At 31.9% G+C, this 16,221-nt stretch overlaps 1 protein-coding gene across 1 annotated transcript in view; it reads right to left on the bottom strand.

The window, feature by feature from the left end:
• Nucleotides 1–16,221, bottom strand: part of LOC143241087 (uncharacterized) — a 62,846-nt gene that overhangs the window by 39,716 nt on the left and 6,909 nt on the right. Inside the window, exons 4-5 of the mRNA XM_076484614.1 lie at nucleotides 11,246–11,416; nucleotides 8,391–8,525 (exon numbers count right to left, since the gene is read on the bottom strand). Coding sequence (XP_076340729.1) covers nucleotides 8,391–8,525; nucleotides 11,246–11,416 — 306 coding nt within the window. The remainder of the gene's footprint in view (nucleotides 1–8,390; nucleotides 8,526–11,245; nucleotides 11,417–16,221) is intronic.

Genomic DNA, 16,221 nt, shown 5'->3' on the forward strand with positions numbered 1-16,221 from the left:
CAAGTACGAACTTCGAGATTGAAAAGCTACAAAACTTCAGCGATTGAAGCAAACGCGATTAAACTGATTTTTTGACTACTAATAAAAATATTTATACGAATATGATTATATTACGCTTGTCCTTTAGATTTTGACAAATCGAGGAGAAAATGCTTATGTTTTTTTTTAATAATTTGCTGAAATTTTAAACAGAATGTTTGTTTCCACCATAACTCCTCTGGGTCTATTAGGCCAATCTCAACCAAAATTTGTATGTAAACCCTATGGAAAATGTCTTAATGTGATCAAAATTGGACTTAATCCTATTTCTATTTTGTAAATCTTGTTGGTTAATTACTCCCATCCTATTGGGTAAATCTAATAAATACTTTAGAGAATGTTAAATATTCTTTATTCTTTGATCTTCAACATTTTTAAAGTATCATATGCGTCTCATGTAGATGTTACGCCTTAATGTACGTCTCACACAGAAAAAGTGAATATCACTTCATTTAATATATGTCTGACGTATATAAAATAGGTGTTACTTCCTGTAATGTGTGCCACGCACATGTATCTTACCTTTTGCATTTAATTCTTTCTATAATAAAGTTCAGTCCTGACACAGAATCTCCAATAAACTGCTTGATCAAATAAACCAGTTTGAATACCTTTTATCTACTTCATCTCATCAAAACATTTTCTTTGATTATTTGGGATAGCTAAAAAAAGTTTAACTTTTAAATAGAAGATATTCTACCTAACAAAGTAAAAATATGCTACTAGACAAAAATAACACAACTCCTTAGGAAACACATTTTTGCGAGATTTGTTTGTTTTATTCATGTTGACAAACAGATACCAAGGTAGCAATGAGAGTTTGAATGCTGTGCCCGGATAATTTATTATCATTGTTTGGACAAGCAAGTCTTCGAAACTTGTAGTTTCATAGTCTCATGTCTATCACAGTATCTACTATTTTGTTTGCGTATTGACTTTCAGGCAAAACTATTTCAAGACTATCAACACTAGCTGTCCTTAATTTCAAAGCGACAAAGTAGAGGGAAAGTCACTTATCAACACCACCCACCATCACTAACTTTTGAGATACTCTTTTACTAACGAAGAATGAGGTTACATAATTATATAATGCTCCTTCGCTTGAAAGGGCTAGCATACTTGTAGCAGAGTTCGAACCCGCGACTCGTAGTTTGGGAGTCAAGCTTCCTAACCACCAGGAACTGCAATGTTCTAATTTCTGCTTTGATTTTCATTATGTCATTTTTCAAATATAATGTCTGACGGTTACGTTACATTTTCTTCATCACATATCTGAAAACGACTTCATTTATAATAAACTGAACTGGAACTCAGCAAGGATCTATTCTGGCATAGCCTAGTGTGCGCTTGGTAGACACTGGCTTAAATTAATACATTTGCATTGGCATAATTATTTACAATTAGATGGAATAGAACTCTTAAGCACACAGGTTTATGCGTGGTAATACATTGAGAACATTCACTATTTCATAAAATATCATTTCATTTCTTTTTTTTAGCGCAAGGTTACACAGCGAGTTAGTTACCCGTGTTCTGTCCACCGCTTCAAATAATAAAGTCAGTCTCAGATTGTTAGTTTGTTTCTCTTAGATTTAAACACAAAGCTACACAAAGGGTTATCTGTGCTTTGCACACCACCGATATCGAAAGCCGGTTTTTAGCGGTGTGAGTCCGCAGACATACCACTGTGCCACTAGGGGACATTTCAGATTCAAACGAATCTTTTGCTATAAGTTGAATAATTTGTTTGTGGCTTTACTTTTCAAAATCAAGAAAAACATACATTATATCTAGTTGATTCAATGCACTTTAGCCGTGTCCATACAAGCAAATATATAAATATCACGTGATCTTTAAATTCTTAAGTGCAATAAAAAATTATAAAATGCCTTTCTAATTTCGAATTTTCTATTATTTGAAATGTTTAGCTGTTAAGGAGATCTTGATGTATTATATATATATATATATCAAATTACTGATAATAACGGTTATACCAATTAATTTTATTTTTATATTTTCTTTCGCAGTGAAAATGTAAACGTTTACATAACACATATATTACAAAAGAAAAATCGACCAACTACAATTACCGAATTAAAATTCCCTTCACAAAAAAAAAAATATTTTCTTTCAATTTTGCGTGGATTTTCAAAAATCTATTATCAATATTCCCTCTTGTAAAGAACGTGCTAATTGAAATTAGAATAAAAGTGGGATATTCCTTTCTATATTAAACTTTTAATTTCTTTCCATCGAGTTTAACATTGTAAAATAATCAAAAAGGTAACTTTCTCTATCTTACATCTTGCAGTATTTACAATCGAAAATAACTGATAAAGTAATACATTACGTTTTTAGTTTCCTTAATGGTTTACTCGTACTCCTAAAATCCATTTTAAAAATGCATTTATATCGTAAGTTAAAAAATATAAGGTTAGATGGCTGTATTATAAGCCATCTTTATACTAACTAGCAACTTCTTAAAAAGGTACACGTTAAATTTCTAGAAATATTTCTTTACTAAACTATCATATGAATTACTTTATCTGAAACATCTGCATTCCGTTTCGAAAGTGTTGTTTAACATAAATATCAGATATGAAATATTGTTAGCATTGTATACAAGTACGTCATTCGCTACAAGTTACAATACTTTATCAGTTCTATTATATAGCAATGCTTGTTCGCGTTCTGTTTCTTGTCATCGATATTGGTACTCTGATAAAGTAATAAAATAAAGCTTTACAAATATATCACAGACTCCAATTCAATTCTAAGATATATAGATGCTTAGAAACAACTAAAATAATAATGCTATTTGCCCATCGCCTGATAGATACTAGTGACTGTATCGTTTAAGTTGTTGATCTAAAGTAGTTTTGTCGGCTTAGAAACAAAATCAAAACGCCCTGACAAAAGAAACACGTGACGCTCGGTGCTAAATTATTCACAGCTAATGCAATTGAATATTTGAACCTGGAAAAAGAATCATATAATCGAAAGCCCACTTATAGCCTAACCTACTAAAAATATCACTAAATAATTTGTAACAGATTTACTGTAGTACATTTATTTTAATATCTGAGTTTCTTTCAGTTTGATGTATGGGACGTATATTGTTGGATGTGTTTTGCGCAAGTTCCGCCTATTCTCTAAATTTGTAGAAGATTCTTACAAGTAAAAATAAACAATGTATATTTTACAAAAGCACTAGCATATCTTTGAATACTGTTGAATTTCGCGTAAAGATTATAAATCAAAGCGCCAAAAGACACTAATAGAATATTGTAAGTTTGCTACAGTCAATATACTATAAGCCTCGATAGCTATAACGGCGACAAGCGCTTATTAATCGGAAAATTACAGATATTTAACCAGGAACGTTTATGGATTTCGAACATTACAAACTTCAGTGAATTAACTTTGGACGTTAGTATTTCTACGAGAACATTAGATATTTTCGTGTGAAGAATAGAACTAACTCGTGTACCCGTCAAGTAAAGTGTATCTTTGTATCAACATAGAATTAATTCGCTCATTGCGAACTTGGACCGTCGATAAAATATTTAGTCTCAGACCAGATAGAAAACACAGTATAGTTTGTAAGTTTATAAAACTCTTGTATATAAACCATTATTTGTAATAACCGTTACTATCAATTGCATTATTATTTGTATATTAAAATATATTTGTGTTAAGACATAAATTTGCGTGTATCAATCTTGTTGGCAAATATCATAAATTTGATACATGTAAATATTTAATTAACTTTCAAACTAAAATTAAAATTTCTGGCTGTTTGAAATCGTAATACGTAATGTGCGTAACATAATAAATCAGACACTCGTCCAATATAAATGAGAGTGATTTTCGTATAGCAAAGCCACAAAGGGCTAGCTGCTCAGCCCACCGAGAGGAATCGAACCCCTAATTTTAGCGTTGTAAATCCGGAGACATTTTAGATAAATTATAATACGTAACAAATTTTAGACTATGTAAAATATTACTTAGTTATTTGTTTAGCTGTTAATCAAATATTTTACTTATGTTTAAGCACAACTCTTTTAAATTTTTCATTACGTCCTTTTATAACAATTGAGATAGCTTTAATTTATTCGTTATTTTAACACACACCAATTAGTTTTTATATCCCTCCCTCAGTAACATTTTTCTGTGTCTACGGACTTCTACTTCTAGAAACTGGATTTCGATAGCCGAAGTGGGCAGAGCACAGATAGCCCTTTGTACAGCTTCGTGCTTAATAACAAACAACTTTTTTTTATATTAACATCATAACTGTGAACCATTTCTTCTGGTTTGTTTGTTTGTTTGTTTTTGAATTTCTCGCAAAGCTACTCGAGGGCTATCTGCGCTAGAGATCCCTAATGTAGCACTGTAAGACTGAAGGGAAGGCAGCTAGTCATCACCACTCACCGCCAACTCTTGGCTTACTCTTTTACCAACGAATAGTGGGATTGACCGTCACATTATAACGCCCCCACGGCTGAAAAGGCGAGCATGTTTGGTGCGACGGGGATGCGAACCCGCGACCCTACCTGGCCATGCCGGGTCCCATTCCGTCTGGCAGAACGTAATCCTACAACATCTAATCAATATTTAGTTAGAGTATGATTTTTTTGTTTGATAAAAATATTTTCAAAGGCTGATTTGATGGGTATATAGTCTTTATATAGTAACGTTTATTCTATTTTTTTTTCTGAAATTTCTTTTCATCTTAATCATGTAATTCACATTTAGTCCATTTCAAGCATAGATCATTATAGCTGTAATCTCTATATCGATGTTATACAGGATAAATTACTTTATATCTCGCCAATCGTTAAATCAATGTTATACAAAATGACTTACTTTATATCAGCCAATCGTTAAATCAGTGTTATACGGGATGATTTACTTTATATCTCGCCAATCGTTAAATGAGTGTTATACGGAATAACTACTTGACATGCTTGTTTCCACTGCTATACAGCAGCGTTGTTCATTTGTTCACGTAATGAACGTGCTGTTAATAAAACCCGTTTAATTGAATCATTAGAAGAGCTAGCAATGTTGTATGGTAAAGCCGTTAAAAACGTCTTACGAAACGTTTTTATATGAATGAAGGCCAGGGTTTTCTTATAACACTGCACAATATAGACATTTATTAAAATTTGATAACATTGTGCAGGAACTTTAGACCACCAAAGATACAGTACAAATAAATAATTAAATTTTTAACTGTAGAACGTGGAAAACATACTGGCAAACCGTAGAATATTTAGCACTAGAACTTGGAAATTAGTGTACTTCTAAATGATGAAGAATTAGTGATAATAAAACTAAACCTTTCAGAAAGTAAGTTTTCTAATAAGCCACCAATTATCGAAAACAGTAGGAATTTAAAATTAGAATAAATAACTGAAAAGATGAATGACTAAATTGTGACTAAGGCACTTCAAAATTATATATACTGTAATATATACTGTAACATCATTAACACAGACTATTATCACCTGATGAAACTAGAACACGTTGTGCCACTTCTAATGTAACATCTCAAATGTTTTCAACATATTTGTTGTACAAAAATTGGGAAAGGTAGAATTAATAATATTTTCGTTTCGAATTTACTTACTGATTAATTATATAGCACTACAAGTTACAGAAAAAAAAATGTTTTTATGTTAGGTACAATATTTCGATCAATGTTGTGATAATTCTCAAGCCTACAAGTTTTAATAATCTGATGTGACTTTGAATACATAAATGTTCTTTAACATTCAAATTTGTACAGTTGAGAATTATCGAAACGTCGTACCTGTTCTAAAAACAAATATTACTTACTGTAAATGCTGTCACTTGTAACATAATCGTATTAGCAACAGCTTATTTTTAATTGATGAATAAAGAATGTGTATCAGTAGAATGGAAAAGATGTTCGACCGGCAGTAGAATAAGACCAGAAAATTGCCCTACGAGTAAAACACATTATGAACATTATTAACTCCTTTTAGACATTTAAACGTTCATAGAAAATTAAATGTCGCTTCTGTTTGCCTATTAAGGCTCTAGCAGCTAATCCCTATATATTTAGTGCTGTATTGTTGCATACGGCTTTCTCAGCATCTGAGGATACGCCATCTTTGTTGTGGCAGAACGTTCTCCTAAACAGTCCTTCCTTTTATTTATGCGCATGTGGAAGTTGACGTCACCTTCCTGTGAGATCTAATGTTAATCGCAGGACCAGATAATTGGAAATGTGTTTTTAAATACCGTGTTCACATTCAGTTATTACAATCAGTTATTTATTAAAACGACATGTTACAAAACTGTTGATTCTAACTAAACTGTCTAATGAAGGGTTAATATTTCTTTTCTCTGTTGCTCTTACTTGAATCTTACATCACAAGTAAACAAATGTGACATTTGTATCATCTTTACATATCAGCACAGCCAAGAATTAGGGTATTATGTATTCAAATATTAAATATTCATCCACAATTGAGTGTAATTTATCATATTGTTGCTTATTTAACATTCTACTATACTGTGAGACTTTTATATTATGTCGAGATGATCCAAATGTCGTCTCTACTATTTTGTTTCCATTGATTTTGAAGGATTGTTATTAGCCATCCATATAGTTATTTTGTTTTAAATTTTTTGGTTTACTTGTTTTTAATACAGTTAGGAAGTTTGTATTTGTAACCAAGTTCTAAATACAACGAGATTCCAACTGTAATATTGATTGTTTATATTTTACTACCTGCTAATTTCTCTTTCACACTGTATTTAAGCTTTCTTATTGGAACACCTGAAATATGTAAGAAAACCGAATTCAACGAGTAATGATTACATCATTTACACTATAATTATTTTTAATTACTCCTAGTTGTTAATAATACTCATTAAAGTGGATAGTCCGTTTGAAACTATGTCATCTCAATGAGACTGGTTGTTTTGGTTCATGAGTTATCATGTAATAAAAGTTTTTTTTTTGAATTTTGCACAAAGCTACACGAAGGATATCTGCGCTAGCCCTCTTTAATTTAGCAGTGAAAACTAGAGGGAAGGAAGCTAGTCATCACCACCCATCATTAACTTTTGGATTGCTCTTTTACCAACGAATAGTGGAATTGACCATTACGAAATAACACCCCACAGCTGAAAGGGCGAGCATGTTTGGTGGGACGGGGATTCGAACCCGCGACCCTCATATTACGACTCAAGAACATTAACCACCTGGTTATGCCGGACCAGCAAAAGAAAGAACAAAACATTCAAAGTTTTGCTATGATATTTACAAACATTTCGCAGAACTTGTGGCTCAGTCGTTACATAGATATGGTAGAGTATTGCAGAGAAGATATTTAAAATACAATTTCAATTAACAATCCTGCCACACCCTACACAGATAAAGCTACCGCCTGCCTGATACCATTGGAAGCAGAAATGTAAAAATATGACTTTCTTAAATATTTTTGAGTAACAAATAAGGCTTAATTTGTCTCATTACACTGAAAGAAAAGGAAGAAATTTCATCTCCTTTGCATAACTTATACTTGCACTTACTATTACTAATAAAACAGATATTTTAACGTTAGAAATGCAAAGGAGTAAGAAGCAGAACAAAGAAGCAAATATATTAGTAACTAACTTAATGTTTTAAACATCAGTGTGGAATATGCAGTTCTAATATTAGCTTTTTAAATGCGTGAAAGATGTTACATGATCAAAACTTTGTTTTATTTAAGTGAGGAATTTTAGTTTCATAACCACATCAAAATGCTTGGTCACAAAGAATGCCAAATATTTAGTAATTATTGAAATATTTCACATGTTTACCACAGAAGTCATTTTATATTTATATTTTATACTCATAACTTGGGAAGTTCATTACTGGTAAAATTTGATGTTATGATGATAATAGCAATGAAAGACCAACAGTTGTCGCATTAACTCTGAAGGTTCAACAACAGATTGTTTTATCCGAAGAACGTTGAAGGTCTAACAATAATTGTTTTAACGGAGTAACGTGGAAGATTCATAATTAATTGTTTCAACATAAGAGCGTGAATGTTTAGCAATTAATTGTTTTAACAGAAGAACATGGAAGATTTAATAACTAATTGTTTTAGCCGAGAACGTAGAAGTTTTACCAACTAATTCTTTTAAATGATGAAGGTGAGAAGTTTAACAATTAATCGTTTTAACAGAAGAATGTGAAAGATTAAGTGTTTTAATTGAAGAATGTGAATGTTAGTTCCAGTATCAATCAATACACACTATACTGTTAAAGTTAGAACCTTTAGTTATACTAATAATATTCTTGTAAATGTAGATGAACTTACCTGTCTGAGCCCCAAACATGTGATACCAGAAAGTGAAACAACTGTTGCTTTTGTCTGCAGGATAAACTGGAGAATAGAGCCTCGCGGTGTCGTTTTCTTTGCGAGGTGCTGATGCCTCAATATACATATATCGACCTATTAGAAACAACATAATATGCTTATATCACATAAAAATACAAAGCAAATAGGTATGGAGCAAGAAGCAAAACTGTATATTCACTACTTCTATACTGAATACCAAAAACAGTCAAGGCGTAAAATTAGTATTTCTTGGCATTCATCGGAATTTATTAGCTAACTTTACAAAAGAAAATCTACTAAACTTCCATAAACTACGACATTTTTAATAATAAAAGTTTACGTTTTCTTAAACATTTAGTTTACACCTACAATGCCCCCTGGTGGCTTGGCAATAAGTCTGAGGGCTTATAGCGCTGAAAATCAGGTTTTTATTACCCCAGAAAGCACAGCATAGATAGTTCGTTTGTCAAACTACACAAAAACATTTTCTCGAAGAAACAGAGGTGAGATTAAATTGGCAGCTAAAACCATTCTCAAAACTTTGTGTGTTTATAACAGAGAAAAGTCACAATAGGGCTACCTACTGTGTTAACCATGGAGAATCAAACCCCGAATCTTAGCGTTGTAAGTCCTTAGACATGTTAATTTTGCACTACATGTTGCTGTTTTATAAAATTCTGAAAGAAATTGTTCAAAATTGTAATAAACATGTGAACATAATGTTGCAATCTTTCGATAAAGTTTGATTAGTCGTATTTTATTACATGAATCAAATCAGCGTCAAGTTAAGCATAAATATGAGTTTTGAGATTTATTTCTCGGCTTGAACTAATAAGCTTTGCGTCAAAATCGTTATATTCAGATGTAAAAAAAATGGTATTAAGTCTGATTAAATATGCAATTTATTACTAGAAACGTGTACAAACTTTAATGAAAAATACTTGCAGCATATTAACAGTTTCTGGAGCAAAATATTTGAAACAAATTAGTTTATGGGGCAAAATATTTTACAAACTAACTTTCCTTTTTTGTTTCAAAAGAAAGGTTTGGTTCAAGTTCACAAAAGTTGGTTATTTTAACAATGTATATCCTTGCCAGCTTTTAATTTTCGCGTGTTAGTGTCCCATTAAAGTCAGTTGGACATTAAATAACCCTCAGTTTAAAAACAGAAAACAGTTCTGCTTATTGCGTCGCAACTTCAAGTATCATGAGTTTATTTTCCTTTGTTTTATATTCCCTTAGTTCGAATAAAGTTCGTTTTAAAACAAACGAAGGTATTCTTACTTCGGTAGCCTACTCTTGGTGGTAGCCAATTTATATAGCAATGAATTAATACTAAAACACAGTACACATTTATAATTACTTTGGCGTTGAAATATAACTGAACATTGGTAGCTCTTTCGTGACTGCAAATAAACACATTTCTTTTTAATTATTTGTGAAATAGCTGTTTACATACATTTCTACGATATTTTTAATGCCTGAACACAGTTGACTCAGAAAGTTCGCAAGATATAAATTAAATAATTATCTGTTTCGTCGTAAGTTCATTTTATTAATTATTTTGTGATTTCAAATCGCTCTTTTTCCGTTACTGAGTTCATCCTTTCTTTACGTCACCGTGTACAGCATTATTCCTCACTTCCATTGTATCGTGTACAGTATTATTTCTCACTTTCACTGTATCGTGTACAGTATTATTCGTCACTTCCACTGTATCGTGCACAGAATTATTTCTCACTTCCACTATATCGTGTACAGTATTATTCGTCACTTCCACTGTATCGTGCACAGCATTATTCCTCACTTCCACTGTATCGTGTACAGTATTATTCCTCACTTCCATTGTATCATATACAGTATTATTCCTCACTACCACGGTATCATAAGTTATCGTAAGTATTTCTTATCTGTACAATATATTAAAATATCAGTAATATATTCCTCATCTGACACATATTGTAAATGCATTTCGACGCAATTCTTTAACGAAACTTATGTTGCTATCTATTGTGCATCTACTGCATAAAGTGTGAATGAAAATGTAAGTAATTATTAAAAACAAGTTTCCGCACAAACACTTTAGAGCAAGACATTACAATCAAATTAACAAATTATTAAGTTTAATAATTTTAAATCCAGCCTAGAATATGGTGAGACAAACCCTAGCCTTTTGCAAAACTATTACAAAGAAGTGCCCTTAATTATAGTCCTATTACTAGTCCAACATTACCAGTTAATATATATTACACATGTTTTAAAAATGTTTTTACTTTGTAAAACATAATCAACTGGACTTTTGTTTTACATAAATCCAAAAATATCCTAATTACAATATGTATTTCACAGTTTAAAACAAGTTCTATTAGTTCACTATTAGTTCGTTGAAAATTTGCTAATAATGCAATTAACGTAAAGTACCTCCGATAATAATGTGTTTAATCATATAATTTTTGTTCTTATTTTCAGATGGTCATTACGCATGTTCAGTTGGTTTGGGGTTATTTTCTTGTATAAGTTATATACGTGATTATTTATCATCTGTATAATTAGTTTTCAACTACAGCTTCTCAAAAGTCAGTTATGCTCTTCTTTTCTTTATTTTTAAGGCACAACTATCGTGCAAACGTATTTTTGAATTAAAAGAAAATTGTTCTTTATTTTAATGTTTTGGAGAAAACTTTACATGTCAAATCTTTCGTGTTCAGCACCTAAAGGATCGTATAGCTAATGCTTGTTATCTCATCTCAAATTAAATACTTTTGTGATACATTATATGTGTTCGTACGATATCCGACTTCTGGGAAACTCAGGAGATACTTATAGCTCTTTACCTGCTTTTCCTTGACCAAACGTATGGTCAAAAGACGGTCCAGTGCCCACATGACCTGAGGGCGTACCGAACTGATGCTGCTTCCAGTCAAAATCATGTTGAGGGTCATGTGTCCAGTCACATAAAGACGCGTCCTCGAAGTCACAGGACAATGGAGAATTGTCCGAGGCCACTGGAACGTAAGAAAAATCAACTTTTTGATTAGTTAACATTATTTACATGTTAAAAACGTAGTCTACAACCAGCAATGAGCTGGGTTAAACACTATAAAAACACTATTAAACACATACGGAATCAGTAAAAGGACATGATGACTAATACGTCTATATCTAAGCACTATTTCTGGGATTATCCAATCAAAACAGACTCTGTTTAGAACTAACTACGAACCAGTCACGTTTTCACAAAACCTTGAGAAACATGGAATGTTTAATAGGTAAATAGATGCAATAAATCAGGTTATTACATTGTCATGTTTAGAAGCCTATACAATCAACGAAGTCTAATTACTTACAGATTATTAATATCATACTAGGTACAGTTGCTAATAACTTTACATCGATTGCTAATTTGCTCAGGAGAATCCCGACGATTTAAAATAACACGTGTTTTTATAAAAAAAAAAGACGAAATAAACACGGTTGAATCTCTGCTCCAGCCACCACATACAATCCTTCTCAAAATGTCCCTGAAGCCTATACCGAAACTTAAGACATAAAGTAATTAGTTTTTCATAAAATAAAAACATTTGTTTGATTTTACTTAATCACAAAGCTACACAAGGGGCTGTCTGTGCTCCACCCACCACGGGTATCGAAACCCAGTTTCTAGCGGTGGAAGTCCGCAGACATACCACTGTGCCACTGGGGGGGGGCAAACAAAAAAGCAGTAGTTAAGCAGTGATTAGGTTTAGATAACACTGTTATGACAATGAGCGATATCCGACTGTCAGAATCTTTCCGAAAGCGCTTAAAATATTGAAGGTTGTTGACCTGTACATCATGTGTAAACATTACTCTAGAGTCTAGAGTGACGATTGTTCAAATGTTTTGTACAGCTTACAACTGATATTGACTGCGTTATGTAGCAAAGACGTTGTGGTTTGTAATTGTTTTATTTGTTACTGTCATTCAGCTGTTTATCTCGTAAATCTAGAGATGAAAGCCATCCTTGGCATGAATTGCAGCTTATATGAACAAATATAGCGCCCTCTGGAGTCCATTAGAAGTGAGAACAAATTTGCGATTCACAAGGTTTCATTGTTATGTCCACCAAGAATTATTGTGCCATGGTATAGCATAGCTTTCATTTTATTAATGTTCGAAAACACCAAGAACATTTATAAGATCCCTGAGTTTATATTTCTAGCTATAGGCTGCTTGTACTTGTTCCAGTAAACGTTCGAAAATTATTATAATTATATGTAAATATTTTTTTAAAATATAAGACGAATGAAATTACGCATAGATCTAAACTACTTTTCTGAGGGGCTTCACTACGGAAATCATTGTTGCTAGAAGCCATATTTACATTTTTTTAAAACGTGTTATTGTTTTTCTTATTGAAATCATGTTATAAAATAAGCGCAGTACGTAAGTAAATAATTAAAAATAAATATCGTAAACCTTTCATAAGAATCACGTTCGTTATTTGAATAGTTTTCAAAACGTTTCATATCTTCCTTAGCCTTCTGAGAATACCCAAAGTTTTATGATACGTTATTAGTTTAAGCAATTAATAAAAACATTTGCTGTCTTCGTGAACATATTTTAATTTTTCTAAGAGGACTAACGATTTCGTAGTATATTAATAGTTTAATTAATTAGTGATGAGTTTCGTCGGTGTGACTGTTTTCTCATATCTCCGTTAGTTCTTCTAGAATAACAATAACTTTTTGGTACATTAATTAACTAAATAACTAATTTTAGTCATTGTGATATTTGCACTGATTTTCTAGCATTTCCGATTATTTTATCAAATCGTACTATTTCCTCTTTTCTACGCGAGTAGTTGAATACCTGATAAAATTTTGATTTTTTTATAACAATCAATCAAAGAAATTATACACTTTCTTACATTTCTGTAATCGTTTTCTAGCTATATTAATCTTTAAAGAAATACAAGTACGAACTCGGATAAATTACACTTTCAAATACAAGTTTTCATATCTATAATTTCCTTTTCGAGACCCCTGGAAATGTCACCTGTTTTAACTAATCGCACCACTATACAGTAGTTTATTGTCTGTCAGTCAGTAAGTTGACACTAAAATTACATCACATGAGGGATGCTTCAAGTTGTACTGTCGCGGCGTCAGTAAAACTTGCACGTTCATGAATCGCGAAAAGAATTATGCACTCTGTAGACTGCAGCATAGTATTACATGTGATCTTCAAAATCGACATATCTGTTAATCTTAATCTTAGATTTATTTGTTATTGATACAGAATATTTTCGGAAATTCTGCGGAAGTACGTCTGACCTAATACTGTAATGTTCTATTGTTTGGGCACAATATAAGCTAGTTGGTAACACATTCAAACTATAGAAAATCCAGATACAAAGGATACGACAAATCATGTTCTAATTTCTATGGATATGGTAATTATTTCTTTTAAGATGTTAATCAAAATCACTATTTAATTTCGTGGGACAAATCATTTTCAACAATTTTACACACAAATAATTTAAGGACAAGGAACCTATTGGACTATCTAAGCCATTCAATCTACTAAACTAACCTTAACAATGAATGTAAAACATTCAAGGCCATACTTTATCAATAAAATATTTATTAAACCTTATTTAACCCAACTTGCTTTCACTACGTAGAATGCATTTCATTCCAAAGGCCAGTCACTCTGTTGGAAAGATAAAGCTATCTCAGCTGAAGACTCCTACCCTACCAAAATTAATGTTTGTGTCCCATAAGACTATCCTTCTCACCATTAGTCACCCTGTTAGGAGAACAAAGCTATCTCAGCTGAAGACTCCTAACCTACCAAAATTAATGTTTGCATCCTGTAAGCCTATCCTTCTCACCATTAGTCACCCTGTCAGGAGAACAAAGCTATCATAGCTATCATACCTTACCAAAATTAATGTTTGTGTCCCATAGGCCTATCATTCTCACCATTAAGTACCATAAAAGATGATGCCAATTCTCTGAACAATATTAACCTCCTCTAATTCTTTATTTTTGAAGAAAAAAAACAGTTTCATGTATCTTAATTTGTCCTCCTATGACAAGCTTTTCATCCCATGTGAATCGTAACTTGTTTTAGACAGAGCAATTCAAATTCAAAACGAGGCTGAAATAAAGAGACTGTGTCTAGTTCGTTATCTGTCGTATCAAACAACAACTGTTATATTTATTTAAAAAAAGACAAAGAGAGAGATTATAAATTACAGCAGTAAAATAGCCGATCGTTTAGAAAACTGTTGTACATAATGAAAGTATCGGAAACAACACAATTTTGTAACATTGATTTATTAATAAATGTGTTTACTATCATCTCAACAACAGTTTGTAGAGTTTTCTTATATTTATTTCACGTTATGTTCCCTTTTTAATAATCTAAACATTTCAACTTTAGGTGAAATAAAATAAACACCACATTATGGAAATTAGTACAATAGACAATTAATTATACTTTCAACAGGAATAAATTCGTTGAGAAAAAGTGCTCAAAGATTTTAAAAAGATTCATAAAGTAAGCAGCCAAAGAGACGTACAAGTGTTCCTGAGGACTAAAATTATGAACTTGACCCATATTACCAAAACATTGATATATACATATCCATTTATAGAGTTGACAGTCAAAGAGATGTACTGATGTTCCTGAGTCCCAAAGTATGAACTTGACCCACATTCCCAGTTTTTCCTGAAGAAGAAAGGTCCACCTTTCGACAGCGCTTGCGTTATAGGGTTTTTATTTCATCTCTATCATTCTTAAACCTAGGTATTTTTTAACATCAGGAAATTGCCAGAACATTGATATATACAAATCCATTTATAGAGTTAGCTGTCAAAGAGATATGCTGACGTTCCTGAACCTCAATGTATGAACTTAGCCCACATTATCAGACATAATAACATTTACCTAAAAAAACACTATCTATTATCAATCATTAAACACTTATTTCGAAATATGGTTCCAACTTTAAATATGTTTAAAGTAGTATATGCCTTCTTTGCCTAAACTATCGTCACATGCTATAATCACGTTAAAAGCCTGAGCTTACGAGTCATGAATCCTAAACAGAATATAGATTTAAAAAGCTGTTGTTTTTCCATACAACTCTGATTTATAATGTGTACTGACTAAAACTACCGAAATAAAAAATATAACCTAAACTTTGACTTAATTTTCACCACATTGTGACTGCTATATTTGTCTGAATTATCTTACAAATAACGAAGTACTTTCCTTTTTTTAAACATTGGGATTAGCGTTTAGAAGTGTACGAGTACTTGCTTTCTATTTAGTTCTTTATACTTCCTTCACATTTAATACACGTTAGTTTCTATTTTAAAATAACGACTGCACTTGACCACTGGGAACTTCCGGGAAATACTGCGGTATGTCTATAGATACAGAACATGAGATAAATGAGCAGAAAAACTTACACGGTTCTGAAAGCATGATCCAAAGGTCTTTTTGCTACCATTCTTAAAGTATAGGGGAAGGAAGTTGTAATAACCATTGTATAGAAGACTTCAGGATGCATATAATTCCTTTAAAATACATCTACAGTAGCTTTAGGAAATTTCATAACTCGCATAAGATCTTCTCGATTTACAAAAAAATACAAATAAAAGGAAACATTTCCTTCCTTACTGTAAAAATATGTTTGTGTAAAACTTCATGTCTCACACGAGTGGTTTTAGTTAAAGAACGTATCCTGTTACCACTGACAAATCTCTAGCTGGGAAATAATTTTGTGATTAAGAAAAATTTAATACGTTTTAACAGT

The sequence above is a fragment of the Tachypleus tridentatus genome, chromosome 2 (assembly GCF_004210375.1).
Source record: "Tachypleus tridentatus isolate NWPU-2018 chromosome 2, ASM421037v1, whole genome shotgun sequence".
NCBI lineage: Eukaryota > Metazoa > Arthropoda > Merostomata > Xiphosura > Limulidae > Tachypleus > Tachypleus tridentatus.